Here is a 27,459-nt window from a genome sequence, read left to right as displayed (position 1 = left end):
CTGCTGGAAAGCAGCCTCCTGAAAGATTTACAGCTCATTCCACCAGAGCTGTGGCTTCCACATGGGCTTTCAAGAATGAGGCTTCTGTTGAGCAGATTTGTAAGGCAGCGACTTGGTCTTCACTGCATACATTTGCCAAATTTTACAAATTCGATACTTTTGCTTCTTCGGAGGCTATTTTTGGGGGAGAGGTTTTGCAAGCAGTGGTGCCTTCCGTTTAGGTTACCTGACTTGTTCCCTCCCTTCATCCGTGTCCTAAAGCTTTGGTATTGGTTTCCCACAAGTAAGGATGAATCCGTGGACTGGATACACCATGTAAGAGAAAACAGAATTTATGCTTACCTGATAAATTACTTTCTCTTACGGTGTATCCAGTCCATGGCCCGCCCTGGCAATTAAGTCAGGTTCAAATTTATTTTAGTAAACTACAGTCACCACTGCACCCTATAGTTTCTCCTTTTTCTCCTAACCGTCGGTCGAATGACTGGGGGGCGGAGCCTGAGGGGAGCTATATGGACAGCTTTCTGTGTGCTCTTTGCCAATTCCTGTAGCGATTGAGAATATCCCACAAGTAAGGATGAATCTGTGGACTGGATACACCGTAAGAGAAAGTAATTTATCAGGTAAGCATAAATTCTTTTTTTTTCTAAATTTTACAAGTTTGATGTTTTATGCTTCGGCTGAAGCCACTTTTGGGAGAGAGATATTGCAGGCTGTGGTGCCCTCAGATTAGGGTCCGCCTCTCTTTTTGTCTCTCCCGTTATCATTCAGTGTCCCCTAGAGCTTGGGTATTGTTTTCCCAATAGTAAGGAATGATGCCGTGGACTCTCCTTATAAATTATGTTTACCAGATAATTTAATTTCCTTCTGTATAAGGAGAGTCCACGGCCCCCCCCCCAGTGTTCTCCGATGGGCAGCCCTCTAAATTATATTTTTCTTCTGGCACCATTTATACCCTGATTTTTCTTTTACTGTTTCTTGTTCCCCTGGCAGAATGACTGGGGGATGAGGGAAGTGGGAGAGGTATTTAAGCCTTTGGCTGGGGTGTATTTGCAGTCTCCTGGTTGCCAGGTTCAGTATTTTCCAACAGTAAGGAATGATGCTGAGGACTCTCCTTATGCTTACCAGATAATTTAATTTCCTTCTGTATAATTTATGTTTTTAACTTCTGTGCTTCCATACAAGGCTGGCAGAGGGAGCCTGTACACAAGCAGCTTGGGTTTTATTTAATAAAAACATGCTGCATAAGTTTGTTAACCTGTATTTGTACCAGAAATGGGAATTTCATATATAAGCCTTCAAAAGGGATACATTACACTTTTGAACCCTTAATTAATCTGTAAAATCCACTTTGAGACCAGTATTAAAGGGAAGTTCTAAATTAATAAGGCTCTAATTCAGTAAATATAGTTAAAGGGATAGTCTACTCAAAATTAAACTTTTCTTCACAAATGGAAAGAGTCCACAGCTGCATTCATTACTTTTGGGAATTCAGAACCTGGTCACCAGGAGGAGGCAAAGACACCCCAGCCAAAAGGCTTAAATACCTCCCCTATTTCCCTCATCCCCCAGGGCTACAAACTTTCGGGGATAACTTTAACATAGGGTCTCAGTGAGGAACCTGGGTAGCACTTGCTGATTGGCTACATTTTAGACTCCAATCGGCAAGCACTACCCAGGTACTGAACCAAAAATGGGCTGGCTCCTAAGCTTACATTCTTGCTTTTTCAAATAAAGATACCAAGAGATGAAGAAAATTTGATAAAAGGAGTAAATTAGAGGATGCAACTTTCTATGAAAGTCATAAAAGTTTAATTTTGACTAGACTATTCCTTTAAGCACTATTAAAGTGTCAGAGAACGCAAAATTACACTTTCATTTTAAACAACTTTTCAATTTACTTCTATTAAATTTTCTTCATTCTTTTCGTATCCTTTAATATATGTGCAGCCACCAATCAAAAGCTAGCTCCCAGCAGTGCATTGTTGCTTCTGAGCCTACCTAGCTATGCTCTTCTACAAAGGATACTTCTAGAACCAAGCAGATATGATGATAATAGAAGTAAACCAGAATGTCTGTTTAAAATTGCATGCTCTACTACTGGGCAGGACAAGATCATTGGCCAATCAGGATTGGTTTATGCATATACCTGAATAGCTTTCTATTTTGCTCAGGTCCAGGTCAGTAAAGTGCATTGTGCAGGAGTTTAAATACTTGCTTGAACCTTTTGGTTTAAATTCATCTTAACCCATTTTAGGGGGTGCTTAAACACTTATAAGCATTACTATAATAACAAAATGCTGTAGCACATTTTAGCGTGTTATTACATTAGTGGTAGTTTTGTACGTATGGCCAGGGGTATTTAGGGGTTATATCAGACTACAGTAGAATAATTTCTAGTTAAAGTGCTGTTTTTTTTTTTTAATTGCCTCGCTGTAATCTGTTGTAGTATATATTTATAAAATATTTTATCAGGAAGGATACATTGAGATTTCTCTTGTTTCCAAGTATGTCCTGGGTCCACAAAACATTACATTGATACAATAGTGTACAATCAAATACAAAAATAATAATTCACAATATATGCAAACAATTTAACATAGAACAGGTAGGAAATATATAATTAAACATTACAGGTGCATTCTGTTTTGAGATATGTAGAGAGTGATCTCTTAAAGAATATTAGGCTTGGGAAAGGTTTGAAAGTGTGCAGGAGGTCGTTCCATAATTGTGGTGCTCTGTAGGTAAAGGAGAATCGAGCTGCTTTCTTTTTGTATTGAGGCAAGCTAAATAATGTGCTGGTACTGGATCGGAGGTTATAGGATGTAGGAATAGCCGGGGAGAGCATTCTGCTCAGGTAGGGTAGGAGCTTTCCAGAAAAGCTCTTAAAACACAAGGCTGGAAAGATGGAGGGTGTGCCTGGATTCCAGCGATTCCAGTTTAGTTCATTTAGCATGTCACAATGGTGGTTCCTGTAGTTACATTGTAGCACAAAGCAGCAGAACGAGTTATAAAATGTATTAAGTTTATTAAGGTGAGTTTGCGGTGCAGTTGCATATACTACATCCCCATAATCCATGATAGGCATCGGCATTTGCTGTACAATCTTTTCTTTTACTGTAGGGCTGAGGCAGGATTTGTTTCTGTACAGGGCACCTAGTTTTAGATAAAGTTTGGATGCAAGTTTTTCTATGTGGAGGCCAAAAGATAGATTGGGGTCTAAAATAGGGTTGCACCGATACCATTTTTTTAAGACTGAGTACAAGTACCAATACTTTTTTTTAAATACTCGCCGATACCAATTACCGATACTTTTTAAAGTTATGTGACAGTGTCTCAAGCACAATACCGACTAATGAGTTAAGATAGCTTCTTTATAATTATGAAGAACTGTAACTCAAAAGACATTATGAAATAATAAAACAGTTTTATTTGCTTGTTGTCACAAAGTTGTAAAAACTCGTAGAAATTTCACAGATCATGTTTATAAATAAAAATATTACATTAAAATATATTCATAATAACAACAATAAATAACAAATGTAAATCACAACCAACCAAAAGTGCAATACAGTAAAAAATATAACAGTGCACTGTTTAAACATGGGGACCAACACTATGGGCTAGCTTACATTCGACTGCTAAGCTTTACCAATGCTTTCATTGCATGTCCAACTCCATTAAAGTCTATTGAGTTGGAAATGTGAACAGAGCATTGGTAAAGCTTATATATCAAATGTAATCTAAATCTAGTCCTATTATTGTAAGATGTGTGTTCATAGGAATTAACTTAATTTTTCCTATGAACATTCTTCCTGCAATTATATAAGCTAAGGATGTTCCTCAGAGTACAGTATGTTTTGAGCATAATTGTGCAAGATAAGAACTAGCAGTATAACAGGCAATCTAGCAATTATAATAATTTTGCAAAAGTTAGTGGCAAGTTCTTTTTAAGGAACAGAAGCATCTCTGTATGTTCAGATATACGTCTGTTTCTGCTATCAGTAATGTCGTTTGATGCTAGGCTGAACAGTCTTTCACTTTCAGCACTACTGCATGGGGCAAAAAGATAATTTTGGGCTATTTTAGTCAGAGCTGGAAATCTCAGTTTATTATCTGCCCAGTACTTCAGGGGTTTGTCTGAACGAGGTACAGTGATCTCTCTTACAATAATACAATACAACAGCAATTTGTATTGGCCGAACAGAAGTGAACCATTTTTAGTTGAGTCTCTACTACAGCTTAAAATTAAATGGGAACTTGCAGTTTGAAAAACCTCCACAAGATAGCGTATGGGTAGGAAGTGGAGGTATCGGTATAAGTATCGGTGCATTTGCATGAGTACAAGTACTCGTTCAAATACTTGGTATTGGCACTGATACCGATACTAGTATCGGTATCGGTGCAACCCTAGTTTAAAAAACATACCCAAGTATTTGAAAGGGTGGACTGCGGTCAGTGTGCAATTTGATTTTGTTTTAATGCATAGATGGGAATTTTGTAGTTTTTGTAATTTCTGCTATATATATGTGCCATAAAGAAGTTTCTTCCTTTCTACAGAAGGATACAAAACTCTAGACCAACTCAACATAGAAATCGCCACAGCAGGTCACCCTGTTTCTCCTGCTCACCCACTCTCAGGATGTCCAGTTCCCAGTGTCCCGCCTGCTGCCGAGCCTGTTCCTTATCTGCAGACTCCCAACTCCGAACCTCAGACTCTGGCTATGGTCAAGACTGCACGAGAATGTCCGCAGAGCTCCAAACCACCTAGCGGTTCTAAATCTGGTGTCAGAAACACACCTGGCTGCATTCATGTAACTGACAACAAAGCAAGCAAGGGCCATAGCCATCCTAAACAGCAGCGTATCAGTCGGAGAAGAGCTACAAATGGCTGGATGCCCCTCGGAACAGCTTGTGAGAAAGCCGTTTATGTGGTGGTAAGTCTGAAGCTGAACTGTTTTGTCTGTTTACTGATTTCAGAAGCATTTCAACTAATATGTATATAAAAAATTCACATATAAACAAAACATCCATTTCTTAAATAAGCACATACTGGTTTTCAGTCAACAGATGATCAATTGTAATAATATATGAGAAAAGAGTGACTTTTCGGGACCCCACAGTGTCCCTTCTTTAGACCAAAATGCACTGACTTTTCTGCAGTTATGATTTGGTGACTGATACTTTCTTTTGAAAAATGCTATGTTTTGTTTTTTACTTCTTAGTCTGTTTTTCATGCGCATATTTTTCCCCCCACTAGAATGAGCCTGAACCTGCTCTTCGTAGGAGTTATCAGGCTGTGGAACGCAATGGAGAAATCATCCGGGTTCGAGACACTGTTCTTCTGAAATCTGGGCCCAGGAAGAAATCCATGCCATATGTGGCCAAAATATCAGCACTGTGGGAAGAACCCATAACTGGTATAGTGACAAGTTTATTTTCATTTACTTTTAGAAAATAAATATACTGGTCATTAGACATGTGTATTTGTATATTTAGTTACTATCCCAATATAGCAGAAGACCGCTGCTTGTGGCGTTCAGCTCTTTTTGGAGCCGGATTTCTTCTTGTGAAAGTGCAACACACCAAGATCTGGCTTTGCACAGGTTGATCTGCTACATTGTTTCAGTGTAGAAATCTCTGGCCAGACTTAGTCAAATTTTTTTTTTTATGGGTACCCTTTGTGAACAAAATGTAAATGTGCACTGGGACTTTACTGAACTCTCTCTAAGTTATAGAGGATATTAGAAAGGGATTGCTAACTATTTAAAGGTGTTTTACCAAATACTTTAATAATTTGTGTTTTATGTACCCACAAACCCAGTTTAAAGGGCCAGGAAACCCAAACTTTATTTTATTCTTTCTATTATAAAAGTCAACATTAAGGATTCAGATAGAGCATGCAGTTTTTAAACAACTTCCTAATGTTACCTGTTATCAAATTTTTGTTCTTCTGATATCTTGTTTAGAGTAAACCTAGGTGGCTGATTGGAGCGTGCACTTGTCCATAGCAGTGTATGGCATCAGTGTTTGCAACATTGTTGTTTTTTTTTCTTGTGTTTTTAAAAAAAAATTAAAAAATTATTTTTAACTTTACACTGAATCATAAAATAAAAATAAGTAAAGATTTGTCTGACACATTTGGTATCAATAATAGCTGCTAATGACATCACCACTACAGTAAGCAAGCTACTACTTATTCATTTGTACCTTTGTAAGAGAAGAATTAGTACTGATTCTGATCATGAGACTTCTGAAAACATTTATATGGCAATTTTTACACTTTTGTTTCATAGCTCCAAGTTGATCCATTAACAGCACACTATAATAATACAGCCGCAACACAGATAAAAGCCTTTTTACCCTGGATGGACAAACCGAATAACCATTTATATGCATAGATAAAGGGTCATTGTTCATCTAATCAGTCCTTTGTTTCTACCCCTTGACATTTTCCCCTCCTGGTTAAGTTTGTCCATAAGAAAGCTTCCACTGTTAAGACGAGGCTGTAAACCTACATAAGACATCAAATTCCTTTTGAGCACAACATGTGTGCTTTTCTTTATAACATTTTGATGATTTATCCATAATTACTAAGTTGCAAAGCAAAAAAGTTTATTTCCAAGTTAATGAATAATTAAGATTACTAGGAACTCTTGAGGAATATGGATACTTGAAACATAAAAAATCCACTTCCTTTTTAGGGGTTACATTTTATTGGGAGGAGTCTCTGCAGTATCTAAGACTCATAGATCCATCCACATCTTCCTCTCAGACCTATCTAGTTAAGCATAAGTGTAGGCTATTCACATTTCTCTTGCAAGGTGTATCCAGTCCACGGGTTCATCCTTTACTTGTGGGATATTCTCCTTCCCTACAGGAAGTGGCAAAGAGAGCACACAGCAGAGCTGTCCATATAGCTCCCCCTCTAGCTCCACCCCCAGTCATTCTCTTTGCCGGCTCTAAGCACTAGGGTCTCTCTCGGGAGGGTAAAGTGAATGTGGTGTTAGAATTGTAGTTTTTATTATTTTCAATCAAAAGTTTATTTTAAATGGTACCGGTTTGTACTATTTACTCTATAGCAGAAAAGTGATGAAGATTTCTGCTGAGAGGAAAATGATTTTAGCATGTTGTAACTAAAATCCACTGCTGTTCCCACACAGGACTGAGGAGTACCAGAAAACTTCAGTTGGGGGGAACAGTTTGCAGGGAAACTGCAATAACGTATGTTCAGTCATTTATTTCTAGACAAGACTGAGATAATGCTAGAAGAGACTGACAATATCCCAATGAGGGGAGGGTAAGCTATGTTCAGAGACTTAGTAAGGAATTGAATGCTTACATAACAGGGCTAATTATTCTGGTTGACACTAATTCAGGGCACTTTGAAAGTGCTTTTGGGTTCTTTCTGGGGTTATTACCCACATGGCTATTTTTTATTCACTTTGGAGTGATTTCTTAGGCCTCACAGCTCCGGAGTAGAGTGGGAGGGGGCCTAATTTCGCGCCTCAGATGCGCAGTTAGAATTGCATAGAAGTTCATGCTGCTTCACATGGAGGGTCCTGCTGCTGTTTGAGGGCCTAAAGGAAGCTATATTCCCCCAAATTTGGTCCCTAAGGGCAGGTAGGGCTACAGCAGTGCTGTGGCAAAGTGCTGTAGTAATTTTAACCGGGTGTTGGCTTTAGGCTGCTCCGGTTTGGGAATTAAGGGGTTAATCGTTTTGCTACTAGTGGTGCAATCTTACTAAGGCTTTAGGTACATACTGTGAAAATTTCAAAAGGATTACTGCATTTTTCACTGTTTTGCAAAATTGTGTGCCTTTTTTATCTCTTAAAGGCACAGTAACGTTTTTTCAAATTGTATTTTTTATTTGATTAAAGTGATTTCCAAGCCTGTTTGTGTATACTACTAGTCTGTTAAACATGTCTGACACCAAGGAAAATCCTTGTTCAATGGTGGAACCCCCTCTCAGAATGTGTCCCACTTGTACTGATATGTCTATACACTTTAAAGATCATATTGTTGCACTTAAGAATGTGGCCCAAGATGATTCTCAGACTGAAGGTAATAAGGGTAGCCCGTCTGCCTCTCCCCAAGTGTCACAACCAGTTACGCCCGCTCAAGCGACGCCTAGTACCTCTAGTGCGTCTAACCCTTTTACATTACAAGACTTAGCGGCAGTCATGGATAATTCTCTTGCAGCTTTCTTATCTAAACTGCCCGTGTTACCTGCTAAGCATAATAGCTCCGTTTTAAGAACAGATTAGGAGCATTCTTACGCTTTGGTAGCTGTATCCGATATACCCTCACAACGCTCTGAAGTGGGAGCGAGGGATTTGATGTCTGAGGGAGAAGTCTCTGATTCAGGAAGGGTTCCTCCTCAGACAGATTCAGATACATTGGCTTTTAAATTTAAACTAGAACACCTCCGTGTTTTGCTCAGGCAGGTATTAGCTACTCTGGATGACTGCGACCCTTTGGTGGTCCCAGAGAAATTGTGTAAAATGGACAAGTACCTAGAGGTCCCTGTTTACACTGATGCGTTTCCGGTCCCTAAGAGGATTGCGGATATCGTTACTAGGGAGGGGGATAGACCAGGTGTCCCCTTTGTTTCCCCCTCCTGTTTTTAAGAAAATGTTCCCCATATCTGACCCCATGCGGGACTCGTGGCAGACGGTCCCTAAGGTGGAGGGGGCTGTTTCTTCACTTGCTAAATGCACAACCATACCAATTGAAGACAGTTGTGCTTTTAAAGACCCTATGGATAAAAAATGAGAGGGTTTACTTAGGAAAATTTTTGTTCAACAAGGTTTTGTTCTCCAACCTATTGCCTGCATTATTCCTGTAACTACTGCAGCTGCTTTCTGGTTTGAGGCGCTGGAAGACTCACTCCAGGCGGAGACCTCATATGAGGAAATTATGGATAGAATTAAGGCTCTAAAGCTAGCTAATTCTTTAATCACTGACGCCGCTTTCCAAATAGCTAAGTTAGCGGCAAAAAATTCAGGTCTCGCCATTTTGGCGCGCAGGGCGCTATGGCTAAAGTCCTGGTCGGCCAATGTGTCGTCTAAATCCAAGCTTTTGAACATCCCTTTCAAAGGAAAGACCCTCTTCGGGCCTGAATTGAAAGAGATTATTTCAGAAATCACCGGGGGGAAAGGCCATGCTCTCCCTCAGGACAAGCCCTTTAAGACAAAGAACAAAGCTAATTTTCGTTCCTTTCGTAATTTCAGGAATGGCCCCGCTTCATCCTCTACGGCTGCAAAGCAAGAGGGTAACGCTTCACAGCCCAAGGCAACCTGGAAACCTTACCAGGGCTGGTATAAGGGTAAACAGGCCAAAAATCCTGCAGCTGCCACCAAGACAGCATGAAGGGGTAGCCCCCGATCCGTGACTCTCTCTTCGCTCAGGCCTGGGCAAGAGATGTACACGATCCTTGGGCATTAGAGATTGTATCCCAGGGATATCTTCTAGAATTCATGGTCTCTCCTCCCAAGGGGAAGGTTCCACATTTCTCGTCTGTCTACAGATCAGACAAAGTAAGAGGCGTTTTTACGCTGTGTAGAAGATCTACATACAATGGGAGTGATCCACCCAGTTCCAATTGCGGAACAAGGGTTGGGTTTTTACTCAAACCTGTTTGTGGTTCCCAAGAAAGAGGGAACTTTCAGACCCGTCCTGGATCTAAAAATTCTAAACAGATTCCTCAGAGTCCCATCATTCAAAATGGAGACCATTCGGACAATCTTACCAATGATCCAGGAAGGTCAATATGACTACCGTGGATCTAAAGGATGCGTATTTACACATTCCTATCCACAAAGATCATCACCAGTTTCTCAGGTTCGCTTTTCTGGACAAGCATTACCAGTTTGTGGCTCTTCCCTTCGGCTTAGCCACTGCTCCCAGAATTTTCACAAAGGTGCTAGGGTCCCTCTTGGCGGTTCTAAGACCGCGGGGCATAGCAGTGGAGCCTTACCTAGACATCTTAATTCAGGCGTCGTCTTTCCAAAGAGCCAAGTCTCACACGGCGATTGTATTGGCCTTTCTGAGGTCTCATGGGTGGAAGGTGAACATCAAAAAGAGTTATTTCTCCTCTCACAAGGGTTCCCTTCCTAGGGACTCTAATAGACTCGGTAGAAATTAAAATATTTCTGACGGAGGTCAGAAAATTAAAACTCTTAACTACTTGCCGAGCTCTTCATACCATTCCCCGGCCATCTGTAGCTCAGTGCATGGAGACGATCGGATTAATGGTAGCAGCAATGGACATAGTCCCTTTTGCTCGGATACACCTCAGACCACTGCAACTATGCATGCTCAAACAGTGGAATGGGGATTATGCAGATTAGTCTCCTCAAATTCAGTTGGACCAGGAGACCAGAGATTCTCTTTTCTGGTGGTTGTCTCAGGATCACCTGTCTCAGGGAATATGTTTCCGCAGGCCAGAGTGGATCATTGTAACGACAGACGCCAGTCTGTTAGGCTGGGGTGCGGTCTGGGACTCCCTGAAAGCTCAGGGCTTATAGTCTCGGGAAGAAACTCTTCTCCCGATAAACATTCTGGAACTGAGGGCAATATTCAACGCTCTTCAGGCATGGCCTCAACTAGCTGTGGCCAAATTCATCAGATTTCAGTCGGACAACATCACGACTGTAGCTTACGTCAATCATCAGGGGGAACAAAGAGTTCCCTAGCGATGACGGAAGTAACCAAAATAATCAGGTGGGCGGAGGATCACTCCTGCCATCTCTCAGCAATTCACATCCCAGGAGTAGACAACTGGGAGGCGGATTTTCTAAGTCGGCAGACTTTTCACCCGGGGGAGTGGGAACTCCACCCGGAGGCATTTGCCCAGCTGACTCAGCTTTGGGGCACTCCAGAGTTGGATCTGATGGCGTCCCGTCAGAACACCTAACTTCCTCTCTACGGGTCCAGGTCCCGGGATCCCAAGGCGGTATTGATAGATGCTCTAGCAGCGCCTTGGTCCTTCAATCTGGCTTATGCTTTTCCACCGTTTCCTCTTCTCTCTCGTCTGGTTGCCAGAATCAAGCAGGAGAAGGCTTCAGTGATTCTGATAGCGCCTGCGTGGCCACACAGGACTTGGTATGCAGACCTAGTGGATATGTCATCAGTCCCACCATGGACATTGCCAATGAGGCAGGATCTTCTAATACAGGGTCCGTTCAAGCATCCAAATCTAATTTCTCTGCGTCTGACTGCTTGGAGATTGAACGCTTAATTCTATCAAAGCGAGGGTTCTCTGAGTCAGATACTCTGATTCAGGCTAGAAAGCCTGTCACCAGGAAAATCTACCATAAGATATGGCGGAAATCTTTGTTGGTGTGAATCCAAGGGTTACTCATGGAGTAAGATTAGGATTCCCAGGATATTGTCTTTCCTCCAAGAAGGATTGGAGAAAGGATTGTCAGCTAGTTCCTTAAAAGGACAGATATTTGCTCTGTCTATCCTTTTACACACGCGTCTGGCAGAGGTACCAGACGTTCAAGCGTTTACTCAGGCTTTAGTCAGAATCAAGCCTGTTTATAAACCCGTGGCTCCGCCATGGAGTTTAAATCTAGTTCTTTCAGTTCTTCAAGGGGTTCCGTTTGAACCTTTACATTCCATAGATATTAAGTTGTTATCTTGTAAAGTTTTGTTTTTAGTAGCTATTTCTTCTGCTCAAAGAGTCTCAGAATTATCTGCCTTGCAGTGTGATTCACCTTACCTGGTGTTCCACGCAGATAAGGTTGTTTTGCGTACCAACCCTGGTTTTCTTCCTAAAGTTGTTTCTAACAAGAATATTAACCAGGAAATAGTTGTTCCTTCTCTGTGTCCTAATCCTTCTTCGAAGAAGGAAAGTCTGTTACACAATCTTGATGTAGTTTGTGCTTTAAAGTTCTATTTACAAGCAACTAAGGATTTCAGACAAACCTCTTGTTTGTTATCTATTCTGGTAAGAGGAGAGGTCAGAAAGCGACTGCTACCTCTTTCCTTTTGGCTGAAAAGCATCATCCGTTTGGCCTATGAGACTGCTGGCCAGCAGCCTCCTGAAACTATTTCTGCTCATTCTACCAGAGCAGTGGCTTCCACATGGGCTTTTAAAAATGAGGCTTCTGTTGAACAGATTTGTAAGGCAGCGACTTGGTCTTCTGCATACTTTTTACAAATTCGATACTTTTGCTTCTTCGGAGGCTATTTTTGGGAGAAAGGTTTTGGAAGCAGTGGTGCCTTCCGTTTAAGGTACCTGTCTTGTTCCCTCCCTTCATCCGTGTCCTAAAGCTTTGGTATTGGTATCCCACAAGTAAAGGATGAATCCGTGGACTGGATACACCTTACAAGAGAAAACAGAATTTATGCTTACCTGATAAATTACTTTCTCTTGTGGTGTTTCTAGTCCACGGCAAAAAAATTTTTTGTTTAAACTAGTCACCACTGCACCCTATGGTTTCTCCTTTTTCTTCCTAACCTTTGGTCGAATGACTGGGGGGTGGAGCTAGAGGGGGAGCTATATGGACAGCTCTGCTGTGTGCTCTCTTTGCCACTTCCTGTAGGGAAGGAGAATATCCCACAAGTAAAGGATGAATCCGTGGACTGGATACACCACAAGAGAAAGTAATTTATCAGGTAAGCATAAATTCTGTTTTTCTTACCTTAAAATTTCAATTGACTTTTTTCCCTGTGGGCTGTTAGGCTCGCGGGGGCAGAAAATGCTTCAATTTATTGCGTCATTTTTGGCGTGACCTTTTTTGCCACAAAATGTTGTCATTTCCGGCGCCATAGTTGACGCCGGAAGTTTGTGCATGGTTGCGTCATTTTTTGGCGCATGTGTGTTAGACGTTTTTTTGCGCCATAAAATGTGGGCGTCGTTTTCGGCGCCAAAGGATGTGGCGTCATACTTGGCGGCAAAAAAAGTGGGTGTCGTACTTGGTGCCAAAAATGTGGGCGTCTTACTTGTTCCACTTTTTTTCCCATTATTTAAGTCTCACTTTTTTGTTGCTTCTGGTTGCTAGAGTCTTGTTTATTTTGCATTTTTTTCCCATTCCTGAAACTGTCATTTAAGGAATTTGATAATTTTGCTTTATATGTTGTTTTTTCTATTACATATGCAAGATGTCACAACCTGACCCTGGATCAGAATCTACTTCTGGAAAGACGCTGCCTGATGTCGGTTCTACCAAAGCTAAGTGCATTTGTTGTAAAATTTTGGTAACTGTTCCTCCGGCTGTAGTTTGTGTTAGTTGTCATGATAAACTTTCTAACGCAGATAATGTCTCCATTAGTAATAATCCTTTACCTGTTGTTTTTCCTTAACATCTAATGTTCAGGATGTCCCTGTTAATGTAAAATAATTTGTTTCTAATTCTATTAGGAAGGCTCTGTCTGTTATTCCTCCTTCCAGTAAACGTAAAAGGTCTTTTAAAACTTCTCATATTTCAGATGAATTTTTAAGTGACCGCCATCATTCTGACTTATCTGTTTCTGATGAGGATCTATCTGGTTCAGAAGATTCTGCCTCAGATATTTACACTGATAAATCTTCATATTTGTTTAAGATGGAGTTTATTCGTTCTTAAAGAAGTGTTGATTGCATTAGATATGGAGGAGTCTAGTCCCCTTGATACTAAATCTGCTAAGCGTTTAAATTCAGTTTTTAAACCTCATGTAGTTATTCTAGAAGTTTTTCCAGTTCCTGATGCTATTTCAGAGGTAATTTCTAGGGAATGGAATAGTCTGGGTACTTCATTTACTCCTTCTCCAAGGTTTAAGAAATTGTACCCTGTGCCATCTGATAGATTAGAATTTTGGGACAAAATCCCCAAAGTTGATGGGGCTATCTCTACTCTTGCTAAACGTACTACTATTCCTACGGCAGATAGTACTTCCTTTAAGGATCCTTTAGATAGGAAGCTTGAATCGTTTCTAAGGAGAGCTTATTTATGTTCAGGTAATCTTCTTAGACCTGCTATTTCTTTGGCTGATGATGCTGCAGCTTCCACTTTCTGGTTGGAGGCTTTAGCGCAATAAGTGTCAGACCATAATGGTTATAGCATTATTAAACTTCTTCAACATGCTAATAACTTTGTTTGTGATGCCATTTTTGATATCATTAGAATTGATGTCAGGTATACGTCTTTAGCTTTTCTAGCTAGAAGAGCTTAATGGCTTAAATCTTGGAATGCAGATATGACTTCTAAGTCAACATTGCTTTCTCTTTCTTTCCAAGGTAATAAATTATTTGGTTCACAGTTGGATTCAATAATTTCAACTGTTACTGGGGGGGAAAGGACCCTTTTTGCCTCAGGACAAAAAAATCTAAAGGTAAATATAGGGCTGCTAATCGTTTTCGTTCCTTTCGTCAGAATAAGGAGCAGAAGCCTGACCCTTCCCCTAAAGGAACGGTCTCCGTTTGGAAACCTTCTCCAGTCTGGAATAAATCCAAGCCTTTTAGAAAGGCAAAACCAGCTCCCAAATCCGCATGAAGGGGCGGCCCTCATTCCAGCACAGCTGGTAGGGGGCAGGTTACGATTTTTCAAAAATGTTTGGATCAATTCGATTCACAGTCTTTGGATTCAGAACATTGTTTCACAAGGGTTCAGAATAGGTTTCAAGGTAAGGGCGCCTGTGAGAAGATTTTTTCTCTCACGCATTCCAGTAAACCCAGTGAAGGCTCAGGCGTTTCTGAAATGTGTTTCAGACCTAGAGTCGGCTGGGGTAATTGTACCAGTTCCAGTTCTAGAACAGGGTCTGGGGTTTTACTCAAATCTATTCATTGTACCAAAGAAGGAGAATTCCTTCAGACCAGTTCTGGATCTAAAAATATTGAATCGTTATGTAAGGATACCAACATTCAAAATGGTGACACTAAGGACTATTCTGCCTTTTGTTCAGCAAGGGCATTATATGTCTACAATAGACTTACAGGATGCATATCTTCATATTCCAATTCATCCAGATCACTATCAGTTCCTGAGATTCTCTTTTCTAGACAAGCATTACCAGTTTGTTGCTCTTCCGTTTGGCCTAGCAACAGCTCCAAGGATCTTTTCGAAGGTTTTCGGTGCCCTTCTCTCTGTAATCAGAGAACATGGTATTTCCTTATTTGGACAATATCTTGGTACTTGCTCAGTCTTTACATTCTGCAGAATCTCATACAAATCAACTTGTGTTGTTTCTTCAGACATGGTTGGAGGATCAATTTACCAAAGAGTTCCTTGATTCCTCAGACAAAGCTAACCTTTTTGGGTTTCCAAATAGATTCAGTGTCCATGACTTTTTCTCTAACAGAAAAGAGACGTCTGAAATTGATTTCAGCTTGTCGAAACCTTCAGTCTCAATTGTTCCCTTCGGTAGCATTGTGCATGGAAATTCTAGGTCTCATGACTGCTGCATCGGACGCGATCCCTTTTGCTCGTTTTCACATGAGACCTCTCCAGCTTTGTATGCTGAACCAGTGGTGCAGGGATTATACAAAGATATCACAATTAATATCCTTAAATCCCAATGTTCGATCTTCTCTGACTTGGTGGTTGAATCACCATTGTTTAGTTCAAGGTGCCTCTTTTTTGTTCGTCCAACCTGGACTGTGATCTCAACAGATGCGAGTCTTTCAGGTTGGGGAGCTGTATGGGGATCTCTGACAGAGCAGGGGGTTTGGGAATCTCAGGAGGCGAGATTACCAATCAACATTTTGGAACTCCGTGCAATTTTCAGAGCTCTTCAGTTCTGGCCTCTTCTGAAGAGAAAATCGTTTATTTGTTTTCAGACGGACAATGTCACAACCGTGGCGTATGTCAATCATCAAGGTGGGACTCAGTCCTCAGGCTATGAAAGAAGTATCTCGGATACTTGTATGGGCAGAATCCAGCTCCTGTCTAATTTCTGCGGTTCACATCCCAGGTGTAGACAATTGGGAAGCGGATTATCTCAGTCGCCAGACGTTACATCCGGGCGAATGGTCTCTTCACCCAGAGGTATTTCTTCAGATGGTTCAAATCTGGGGACTTCCAGAAATAGATCTGATGGCCTCTCATCTAAACGAGAAACTTCCTAGGTATCTGTCCAGATCCAGGGATCCTCAGGCGGAAGCGGTGGACGCGTTGTTGCTTCCTTGGAATTATCATCCTGCTTATATCTTTCCGCCTCTAGTTCTTCTTCCAAGAGTGATTTCCAAAATTCTAATGGAGCGTTCGTTTGTACTGCTGGTGGCTCCAGCATGGCCTCACAGGTTTTGGTATGCGGAACTCGTTCGGATGGCCAGTTGCCAACCTTGGACACTTCCGTTAAGACCAGACCTATCTCGAGGCCCATTTTTCCATCAGGATCTCAAATAATTAAATATGAAGGTATGGAGATTGAACATTTGATTCTTAGTCATAGAGGTTTCTCTGACTCGGTGATTAATACTATGTTACAGGCTCGTAAATCTGTGTCTAGGAAGATTTATTACCGAGTCTGGAAGACTTACATATCTTGGTGTTCTTCTCATAAATTCTCTTGGCATTCTGCTCTTTCTGTTCTTTTTCACAGAAAGATTGCTAATCTTCCTGATATTCATTGTTTTGTAAAGGCTTTGGTTCGTATCAAGCCTATCATTAAGTCAATCTCTCCTCCTTGGAGTCTTAATTTGTTTCTGAGGGCTTTACAGGCTCCTCCGTTTGAACCTATGCATTCTCTGGATATTAAATTACTTTCTTGGAAAGTTTTGTTCCTTTTGGCCATCTCTTCTGCTAGAAGAGTTTCTGAGTTATCTGCTCTTTCTTGTGAATCTCCTTTTCTGATTTTTCATCAGGATAAGGCGGTGTTGCAGACTTCATTTCAATTTTTACCTAAGGTTGTGAATTCTAACAACATTAGTAGAGAAATTGTCCCATCATTGTGTCCTAATCCTAAGAATTCTCTGGAGAGATCTTTAAATTCTTTGGATGTAGTGAGAGCTTTGAAATATTATGTTGAAGCTACTAAAGGTTTCAGAAAGACTTCTAGTCTGTTATCTTTTCTAGTTCCAGGAAAGGTCAGAAGGCTTCTGCCATTTCATTGGCATCTTGGTTAAAGTCTTTGATTCATCATGGTTATGTAGAGTCGGGTAAGTCCCCGCCTCAAAGGATTACGGCTCATTCTACTAGGTCAGTTTCTACTTCCTGGGCTTTTAGAAATGAAGCTTCTGTTGATCAAATTTGCAAAGCAGCAACTTGGTCTTCTTTGCATACTTTTACTAAATTCTACCATTTTGATGTTTTCTCTTCCTCTGAAGCAGTTTTTGGTAGAAAAGTACTTCAGGCAGCTGTTTCAGTTTGATTCTTCTGCTTATTATTTCAAATTTTTTTATTTGGGTTGTGGATTATTTTTTCAGCGGAATTGGCTGTCTTTATTTTATCCCTCCCTCTCTAGTGACTCTTACGTGGAAGTTCCACATCTTGGGTATCTGCTATCCCATACGTCACTAGCTCATGGACTCTTGCTAATTACATGAAAGAAAACATAATTTATGTAAGAACTTACCTGATAAATTCATTTCTTTCATATTAGCAAGAGTCCATGAGGCCCACCCTTTTTCTGGTGGTTATGATTTTTTTGTATAAAGCACGATTATTCCAATTCCTTATTTTTGATGCTTTCGCTCCTTTCTTATCACCCCACTTCTTGGCTATTCGTTACACTGAATTGTGGGTGTGGTGAGGGGTGTATTTATAGGCATTTTGAGGTTTGGGAAACTTTGCCACTCCTGGTAGGAATGTATATCCCATACGTCACTAGCTCATGGACTCTTGCTAATATGAAAGAAATTAATTTATCTGGCTGAAAAACAGAATTTATGTAAGAAGTTTATTTAGATGAAAATTGGGCTAGAGTTTGATGTAAAGATCATTTAATTAACTAATCTAAATATGTAATAGTAATTTTTGTGTTGACTGTCCCTTTAAGGATAGCTCATCATTCAGGGAGCCGATGGATAAGAAGATGGAAACTTTTTTCTCAAAAATGTTTCAGCATACGGATACCTGTTTCAACCAGCAGCGGCTTTTGCCTCGGTTGTTGGAGCTGCGGCCTACAGCTGTAAATCCTTAGCGGATTTGACCGATTTGGAGGGTCCCCTCGATGTTGTCCAAGAGAAAATTAAATTGCTAATTCTTTTATCTGTGATGCAAACATGCATATTATTCGCCTGAATGCTAAGATTTCTGGGTTCTCAGTTCAGACCCGTCGGGTGCTCTGGCTGAAGTCCTGGTCTGCGGACAAGACCTTTAAGTCTAGACTACTTTCCCTTTCCTTTTAAGGGAAATATTTTATTTGTTCCAGGCTTGGACTTTTCTCCACGATTACAGGGGGGCAAGGGTGCCTTCCTACCGCAGGATAAAAAGATCAAATCTGAAGGACAAGGATCTAATTTTCGTTCTGAAAAGTCCCAACATCAGCAGTCCTCCTCTAAGCCAGAGCAAACGAAGAGCACTTGGAAGCCGGCCCAATCCTGGAATAAATCCAAGCAGAACAAGAAGCCCACCGAGACCAAGTCTGCATGAAGGGGCAGCACCCGATCCGGTGCTGGATTGTGTAGAGGGCAGACTGTCGCTGTTTTCAGAGGCTTGGTTTAGGGACGTGCAGGATCCATGGTCCTGGAGGTCATAGCTCAGGGATACAAGATAGGTTTCAAAACTTGTCCACCCAAGGGCAGATTTCTCCTCTCAAGCCTGTCTTCCATACCAGAAAAGAGGGAAGCCTTTCTGGTGTGCGTGCGGGATCTGGCGTCCTTAGGGGTCATTGTCCAGGATCCTATCACAGAAAGAGGTTTGGGATATTATTGAAACCCGTTTGTGGTCCCAAAGAAAGAGGGCACTTTCCTCCCGATTCTGGACCTAAAGTGCTTAAACAGGTTTCTAAATGTCCCCTCGTTCAAGATGGAGACAATAAGGTCCATCCTTCCTCTAGTTCAGGAAGGACAGTTCATGACCACTAATAGATCTGAATGATGCCTATCTTCACGTTCCAATCCACAGGGACCACTTCCAGTTCCTAAATTTTGCATTCCTGGATCAGCACTTCCTGTTCATTGCACTTAAGTTTGGTCTAGCTACTGCTCCACGGATCTTCACAAAGGTTCTAGGGGCTCTCCTGACCTTCGCCCGAACCCAGGGTATAGCATATATAAAATGAACCTTAAAATATACCCCACCGTGCTAAGACTTCATGTATCACAATGCTACTGCGTGTATACCACGTCACTGGTGATCAATCACACAGCTTGCGGTAAGAGCGCATGGAAAATTTACATAGCCTAGCCCTAAGTGACGAAACAGCCTCCTACATATTATTTGTCATATGGGGGCACATTTCACAATCCTTGGTTTTACATCTATATGTTCCAGGTGAAACCCCCCAATCGGATATCTTTGTTGGGGGCTTGGTGCCTAAATATTTTTCAAATATCTATTTTTCCTGAAGAGAAAATTACAGTATATATGAATATTGTATACACTATCTCTTTATTTTTTTATATAATGAATTTTTGTAATGTGCTAATAAGGTATTTTTAGACAGTTTTTTTTTTTTTTTAATTAAGGCATTTTTATATTTTAATTGTATTTATGTCAATTGTAAGAATGTTTACTGCATTAATTCTGTTATATAGCCTGGTTCTGTCTTAAGGGTTAATGGTAATGAACATCTCCCTCCATGCCTTTTAAAATACAGGAAGGAAGTGCTTACAATCACTCTGAATAAGTTCCAGTCTAGGAACGAAACGTATGTCGAGTGAAACATTTTAGCTGGATCCGGTGAGGCTACGGTAGTGCTAGTAACTGACAAGCACAACGTGGGCTGAGGACCGTTATTTGTGAGTGAGAACCTGCCCCAGGATCTTGTATCAAGTTCCAATACAGACATTTTATCCCAGTGTAATTTCAGCTGATTAAGTGCAACTCACAGCGTGTCACATTAAAACACCACCGTTGGATGTTTGTATACACCCCCAATTGTAAGCAATTTGAAAGGACGGCAAAGTGTTTGAAGACATCCTGATTAGCTGAATTGGACACACACCCTGTTCAGCGATTGGTTGATATGCTGCATCGAATCTCTGTGTATATCTGGGAGAAGACGCTGGAGCGGGTTTGCTGCAGTTTTTAACTTGTTTGATCGCCTGTTTATTTTTTACAAAGTGTGAGTGTGATTCTGTTAAATGATCAACATTAAAGGTGTTACTCTGATTCTTCTACGGAGCAGATTGTGATGACTCTTATAAAGGTGCAGCCGTATTGATTTTCCACTATTGGAATATTCCTTCTCTTTTCGATTGAAAAGACTGAAAGTGTTATGTAATATAAGCTTTTCAATATTCCGTTATCACAGTATTTGTAATTATATTTAGGAAGGAAGTGATATATTGTATAGGGAGACATATATATTGTATTTTTTTTTTTTTATAACAAGCATCCATACAAGTACATTTTGTATGACATAGGGCAGCGCCTAGTACTCCATCTGTTTTTATCTTTGTGTCAGCTCCTTCTGTACTGATTAATAATTCCTGTTCATATTGCGAGGAGGCTGTGGTTTGGCCGCCTGCCTAATTTTGTTCCATTTGCCTAAACACTGTTCTAAAGTCTAAGAAGGGAGACAAGCCTGCTAATACGCATATCGCTATTAGCCTTTCCGAGCCGTCTTTCTCAGGAATCTGGGTTCTGAAAAATTTCTACCCTATCTACATGCAGTTCCCCGCGGCTCATCTAATCCATCTGGAAAGGGCTTTTTTCCAACTGACTTTACAGCACAGATACAATCAGTGTTGTCTGCAGCTCTGAGTGCCCTACCTCACTCTAACAAATGCAAGAAAAAGGTTAAACATAGTTCTCCTAACCTAGAGTCATCTAAATATTTTTGTCGGATTTAGCTTTTATATCCCAGTTATCAGAGGATGGTGATCTTTGAGTCTGAGACTTCAGTTACTAAACCTCCTTAAAGGGACATTATACACTCATTTTTTCTTTGCATAAATGTTTTGTAGATTATCTATTTATATAGCCCATGAAGTTGTTTTTAAAAAAAAGTTTAGTTTTGCTTATTTTAAAATAACATTCTCAGATTTTTAGACTCCGAACCAAGCCCCAAAGTTTTATGTGAATACCGTCAGCTACCTTCTCCAGCTTGCTCCTGTTTGTGTAAAGGGTCTTTTCATATGCAAAAAAGGGGGGGGGGAGTGTATTATTTGGGCTTTCCAGCTACCTTTTCAACAAAGCTAAACTGAAAGCTTCTAAGTAAGTTTTTAAACAGTTTTATACTGGATTTTTATATCGGTATCTGTGCATCTTATTCTTTATAGTAGTGTCTATTACATGCAGTTTTATGAAAATGAGTGTATACTGTCCCTTTAAGTGGAGGAACCCTCCTTTAGATTTAAAATTGAGCATCTGCATTTGTTTTTTTTAAGGAGGTCCTGTCTACACTAGAGGTTCCAGAGGCTACTCTCCCTGAGGAACCTAAGATCGGGGTTTATGAGGATTAGAAGGTCCCTCTGACTTTCCTGTGCCAGTCAAGATGGCGAACATTTATTAGTAACGAATGGGAACGAGTAGGAACTTATTTCCCCCCCCCCCCCCCCCTCTAATTTAAAAAAAATATTCCCGGTCCCTGACTCTCAACTAGATTTGTGGGGCTCCATCCCTAAGGTGGATGGCACCATCTCTACACTGGCTAAGCATACTACTATCCCTCTGGAGGATAGTTCTTCTTTTAGAGAGTTTATGGATAAGAAAATGGAAACTTTTCTGAGGAAGATGTTTCAACATACAGGGTTTTTATTTTAACTGGTGGCGGCTGTAGCCACAGTTGCTTGAGCAGCTCCCTACTGGTGCGAAACTCTGTCGGAGCTCATTGAGGTGGAGACTTCCCTCGAATATTCAGGAGAGAATTAAAACACTGAGAATTGCTAAGTCCTTCATCTGTGACACAAATATGCAGATTATTCGCATAAATGCAAATGTCTTTGTGCTTCTATCCCGCAGGGCTCTCTGGTTGAAGTCTTCGTCTGCAGATATGACTTCTAAATCAAGACTCCTTTCACTTCCCTTCAAGGGGAAAATTTTATTCGGTCCGGGACTGGACTCCATTATCCCTACGGTTACCGGAGGGAAAGGTGCCTTCCTACTGCAGGATAAGAAGAATAGCCTTAAGGAACGGCAACTGTCTTATTTTCGTTTCTTTCGTGCTGACAAGTCACATCAGCAGTCCTTTTCCAAGTCTGCACAGCCCAAGAGTTCTTGGAAGACGGTTTACTCCTGGAATAAGTCCAAACAGACTAAGATCTCTGCCGAGAACAAATCGGCATAAAGGGGCGGTCCCCGATCCTGGTTTTGATCGATTAGGGGCAGACTGTCTTTTTTTCAGACGCTTGTTTCCAGGATGTACAGGACCCTTGTGTCCTGGAGGTTGTATCTCAAGGTTACAGGATAGGATTCAAGTCTCATCCACCCAGGGGCAAATTCCTACTCTCCAGTCTGTCTACAAGACCAGGGCTGCCTCCTTAGGTTGCGTACGGGATCTCTCCTCTCTAGGAGTAATTGTTCCGGTACATACAGCAAAAAAGTTTGGGATTTTATTCAAACTTTTTCGTGGTTACAAAGGAGGCAACTTTTCGTCCAGTTCTGGACCTAAAGTCCTTAAACATGTTTCTGAGTGTTCCTGCTTTCAAGATGGAGACAATACGGTCAATCTGTCCTCTGGATCAGGAAGGACAGTTTATGACCACTATAGACCTGATGGATGCATATCTTCAAGTTCCGATTCACAGGGAACATTTTCAGTTCCTGAAGTTTGCTTTTCTGGACCAGCACTTCCAGGTCATAGCTCTTCTGTTTGGCCTAGCTACTGCTCCAATGATATTTACAAAGGCTCTGGGGGCTCTTCTAGCCATTGCGAGAACACAAGGTATTGCAGTAGCGCCTTACCTGGATTGTACAGGCACCATCTTTTCGTCTAGCGGAAGAACATTCGGAGTCCATTCTCAATCTTCTTTGACCACATGGATGGAAGATAAACTTGGGAAAGAGTTCTCCAAGTACAAGGGTGAATTTCCTGGGAACTATAATAGACTCCATATCCATGAGAATATTCCTCACAGATCAGAGACGTTGCAAGCTAATTTCGGCATGTCTTGGCCCTCCAGAGACCCTCAGTGGCTCAGTGTATGGAGGTAATCGGACTCATGGTGTCCTGTATGGACATCATTCCTTTTGCTAGATTCCATCTCAAACCCTTACAACTATGTATGCTGAGACAATGGAACGGCAACCATTCAGATCTATCTCAACAGATGGTGCTAGACAGCCTGTTGAGAGACTCGCTCTCATGGTGGCTCTGTTCAGATCTGTCCCAAGGAATGTGCTTTTTGAGACCGTCCTGGGAGATTGACTACGGACGCAAGCCTTTCCGGCTGGGGAACTGTTTGGGGTGCCAAAAAGGCACAAGGTCTGTGGACTCAGGAGTCCTCCTTACTGATGAATATTTTGGAACTCCGGGTAATCTTCAATGCCTTGAAGGCTTGGCTCTTTCTGGGTTTGTCTCAGTTTATCAGATTCAAATCAGACAATATAACCTCGGTTGTCTATATCAACCATCAGGGGGGACTGATGAGAGAAGTATCTCAGATACTAGAGTGGGCAGAGACTCAAAAAAGGAAGCTGTTGGGGTTCCACATTCCGGGTGTGGACAACTGGGAGGCAGACTTCCTCAGCAGGCAATCCTTTCACCCAGGGGAACGGTCTCTTCACCCCGAGGTGTTTGCAGAGATATGCAGCGAGTGTGGGATGCCGGAGATAGATCTCATGGCATCCCGCCTCAATATCGATACCCAGGTATGGGTCGAGAGATCCTCAGGCGGAACTGATAGATGCCTTAGAATTACCATGGAGGTTCAGACTCATATCTTTTTCCTCCATTACCGCTTCTCCCTTGTGTGGTGGCTCGCATCAAGCAGGAGCGAGCATTAGTGATTCTGATTGCTCCGTCGTGGCCGCAAAGAACGTGGTTTGTGGATCTGGTGGGGATGTCCTCATCTCCTCATTGACGGTTACCTTGTTGCAGAGATCTGCTGATACAGGGTCCCTTCGTTCATCAAAATCCAGGTTCTCTGAGGCTGACTGCATGGAGATTGAACGCTTAGTCTTGGCCAAGAGTGTTTTCTGAGAATGTTATCGACACTGGTTCAAGCTTTGTAAGCCAGTTTCTCGTATCTACCATAAAGTGTGGAGGACTGGTGTAAAGAGCGTGGCTTTTCCTGGCATAAGGTTAAGGTTGCCAGAATTTTAGCTTTCCTCCAGGGTGGTATGGAGAAGGGTTTATCTGCTAGTGCCCTGAAGGGACAGATATCGGCCCTGTCGATGTGCAGACCTTTAAGGCTCTGGCTAGGATCAAAACCATGTTTAGATCTGGGGCTCCACCTTGGAGCCTCAATCTTGTTCTTAGTGTTTTGCAGCAGGCTCCATTTGAACCTATGCATACTGTTGACATTAAATGGTTATCTTGGAAGGTTCTTTTTTTTTTTTTTTTGGCTATTGCCTCTGCGTGCAGAGTTTCTGAGATTTCTGCTTTGCAATGTGATCTCCCTTATCTTGTTTTCCATGCTGATAAGATGGTTTTACGTACTCAGTTAGGGTTCCTCCCTAAGGTGGTGTCGGATCGTAACATTAATAAAGTAATTGTTCCTTCCTTGTGTCCTAATCTTTCTTCAGCGAAGGAACGTTTACTTCATAATCTAGATGTGGTTCGTGCCTTGAAGTTCTATCTTAAGGATACTAAGGAATTCAGACAATCTTCCTCTATACGGGGAAGAGTAACGGGCAGAAGGCTACTACGACTTCTCTATCTTTCTGGTTGTGGGGTGTCATCCACTTAGCTTATGAGACAGTGGGACGACAGCCTCCTGAGAGGATAACGGCTCATTCCACTAGAGCAGTGGCTTCCTCTTGGGCTTTTAAGAATGAAGCCTCAATGGATCAGATTTGTAAGGCGCCTACCTGGTCCTCCTTGCACACTTTTTCTAAATTTTACAAGTTTGATGTGTTTGCTTTGGCTGAAGCAGCTTTCAAGAGAAAAGATTTGCAGGCTGTGGTGCCCTCAGAATAGGGTCCGCCTCCTTTTTGTTCTTTCCCGTTATTTATTCAGTGTCCTCTGGAGCTTGGGTATAGTTTGCCAACAGTAAGGAATGAAGTTGTGGACTCTCACTGCCTTATGGAAGGAAAGCATAATTTATGATTACCAGATAAATTCCTTTCCTCCCTGGATGGAGAGTCCACGACCCCGCCCGTAAAAAAAAATAAATTGATGGGCGACAACCTTTTTATATTTCTTCTGGCCCTTTTATACCCTGCTGTTTCTCCTACTTTTCCTTGTTTCCTCGGCAGAATGACTGGAGGATAGGGGAAGTGGGAGGAATATTTAAGCCTTTGGCTGGGGTGTCCAGGTGTTGTATTTCCCTGCCAGGAAGGAAAGGAATTTATCTGGTAAGCATAAATTTGTTTTATTTTCATTCCTTCTTATTTTTTATTTATTTTTCTATCATACCAACTTTTATGTTCCTCCACCCCCCGCTCATTTGTTGGTTTTGCACTTTTACAAGTAATAGAGCGGTCCCACACGCTCTTACGTGTTCATCCATGCGCGCTACTTTGAAGCAACATCTATTGCGCGTGCGTTAAAAATACGATCTCTGCTATAATACATATCACTCAATTAATTGTTTTGTATCGTAGCATATTAGCTGTTCTGTCCTGGTCAATGATTGAGGACAATGCGCATGCGTGTCTCATGAACGCGCCTCTATACAGGAAGAGAATTCAATGAGACGCATGCATAGTTGAAGTTGGGGGCCTAGAGTGAGGATATTCAGAAGCTACTGGAGGACCAATAAGAATAGTAAAGATATGATATTCGTCATTTCAAAATAAAGATTTTTTTTTTTTTAATCCAGTCGGAGGGTCGGCAAAATATATAAGCGGATTAAGGGTACAATTATAAGCTTATTAGATAATATTTAATAAAATATCCTGAATTAAAAACTCTACTTAATTGTATAATAATGTATTTTTGCGTTGCGCCATAAAGGTGCTTAACAGTTTACTTCCACTTCAATCAGGAAATTGTGGTTCCTTACGTGTCCGGCTTCTAAGCACTCTAAGGAGAGGCTTCACAACCTTGATGGTGTTGGTCACTTCCACAGAGCTCCAAGCCTTTCAGATTCTTTTACTCCATCTTTCTGACCCTTTACAAGGGCATAAGTAATAATAAGATACAACAAAGAAATGCCTTTTTTCTCCAACATAGGTGTGTCCGGTCCACGGCGTCATCCTTACTTGTGGGATATTCTCTTCCCCAACGGGAAATGGCAAAGAGCCCAGCAAAGCTGGTCACATGATCCCTCCTAGGCTCCGCCTTCCCCAGTCATTCTCTTTGCCGTTGTACAGGCAACATCTCCACGGAGATAGCTTAGAGTTTTTTTAGTGTTTAACTGTAGTTTTTATTATTCAATCAAGAGTTTGTTATTTTAAAATAGTGCTGGTATGTACTATTTACTCTGAAACAGAAAAGAGATGAAGATTTCTGTTTGTAAGAGGAAAATGATTTTAGCAACCGTTACTAAAATCGATGGCTGTTTCCACACAGGACTGTTGAGAGGAATTAACTTCAGTTGGGGGAAACAGTGAGCAGACTTTTGCTGCTTGAGGTATGACATTTCTAACAAGACGATGTATTGCTGGAAGCTGTCATTTTCCCTATGGGATCCGGTAAGCCATTTTTATTACATAAGAAAAAAAAGGGCTTCACAAGGGCTTTTAAGACTGTAGACATTTTCTGGGCTAAAACGATTGATATATAAGCATATTTTAATACTTCATAGCTTTGAGGAATTATTTTATTCTTGGGATTTATGTAAAATAACCGGCAGGCACTGTATTGGACACCTTATTCTCTAGGGGCTTTCCCTAATCATAGGCAGAGCCTCATTTTCGCGCCTCTATTGCGCACTTGTTTTTGGGAAGCATGACATGCAGATGCATGTGTGAGGAGCTCTGATACACAGAAAAGACTTTCTGAAGGCGTCATTTGGTATCGTATTCCCCTTTGGGCTTGGTTGGGTCTCAGCAAAGCAGATACCAGGGACTGTAAAGGGGTTAAATATAAAAACGGCTCCGGTTCCGTTATTTTAAGAGTTAAAGCTTTCAAATTTGGTGTGCAATACTTTTAAGGCTTTAAGACACTGTGGTGAAATTTTGGTGAATTTTGAACAATTCCTTCATACTTTTTCACATTTGCAGTAATAAAGTGTGTTCAGTTTAAAATTTAAAGTGACAGTAACGGTTTTATTTTAAAACGTTTTTTGTACTTTGTTATCAAGTTTATGCCTGTTTAACATGTCTGAACTACCAGATAGACTGTGTTCTGTATGTGGGGAAGCCAAGGTTCCTTCTC

At 41.2% G+C, this 27,459-nt stretch overlaps 1 protein-coding gene across 1 annotated transcript in view; it reads left to right on the top strand.

Annotated features, from left to right (window-relative positions):
• Nucleotides 1-27,459, top strand: part of BAHD1 (bromo adjacent homology domain containing 1) — a 509,383-nt gene that overhangs the window by 253,670 nt on the left and 228,254 nt on the right. The window contains exons 3-4 of the mRNA XM_053697895.1: nucleotides 4,561-4,937; nucleotides 5,261-5,420. Of these exons, the coding sequence (XP_053553870.1) occupies nucleotides 4,561-4,937; nucleotides 5,261-5,420 (537 nt within the window). The remainder of the gene's footprint in view (nucleotides 1-4,560; nucleotides 4,938-5,260; nucleotides 5,421-27,459) is intronic.

This window comes from Bombina bombina, chromosome 1 (genome assembly GCF_027579735.1).
Source record: "Bombina bombina isolate aBomBom1 chromosome 1, aBomBom1.pri, whole genome shotgun sequence".
NCBI lineage: Eukaryota > Metazoa > Chordata > Amphibia > Anura > Bombinatoridae > Bombina > Bombina bombina.
This window is presented reverse-complemented; position numbering and strand designations above follow the sequence as displayed.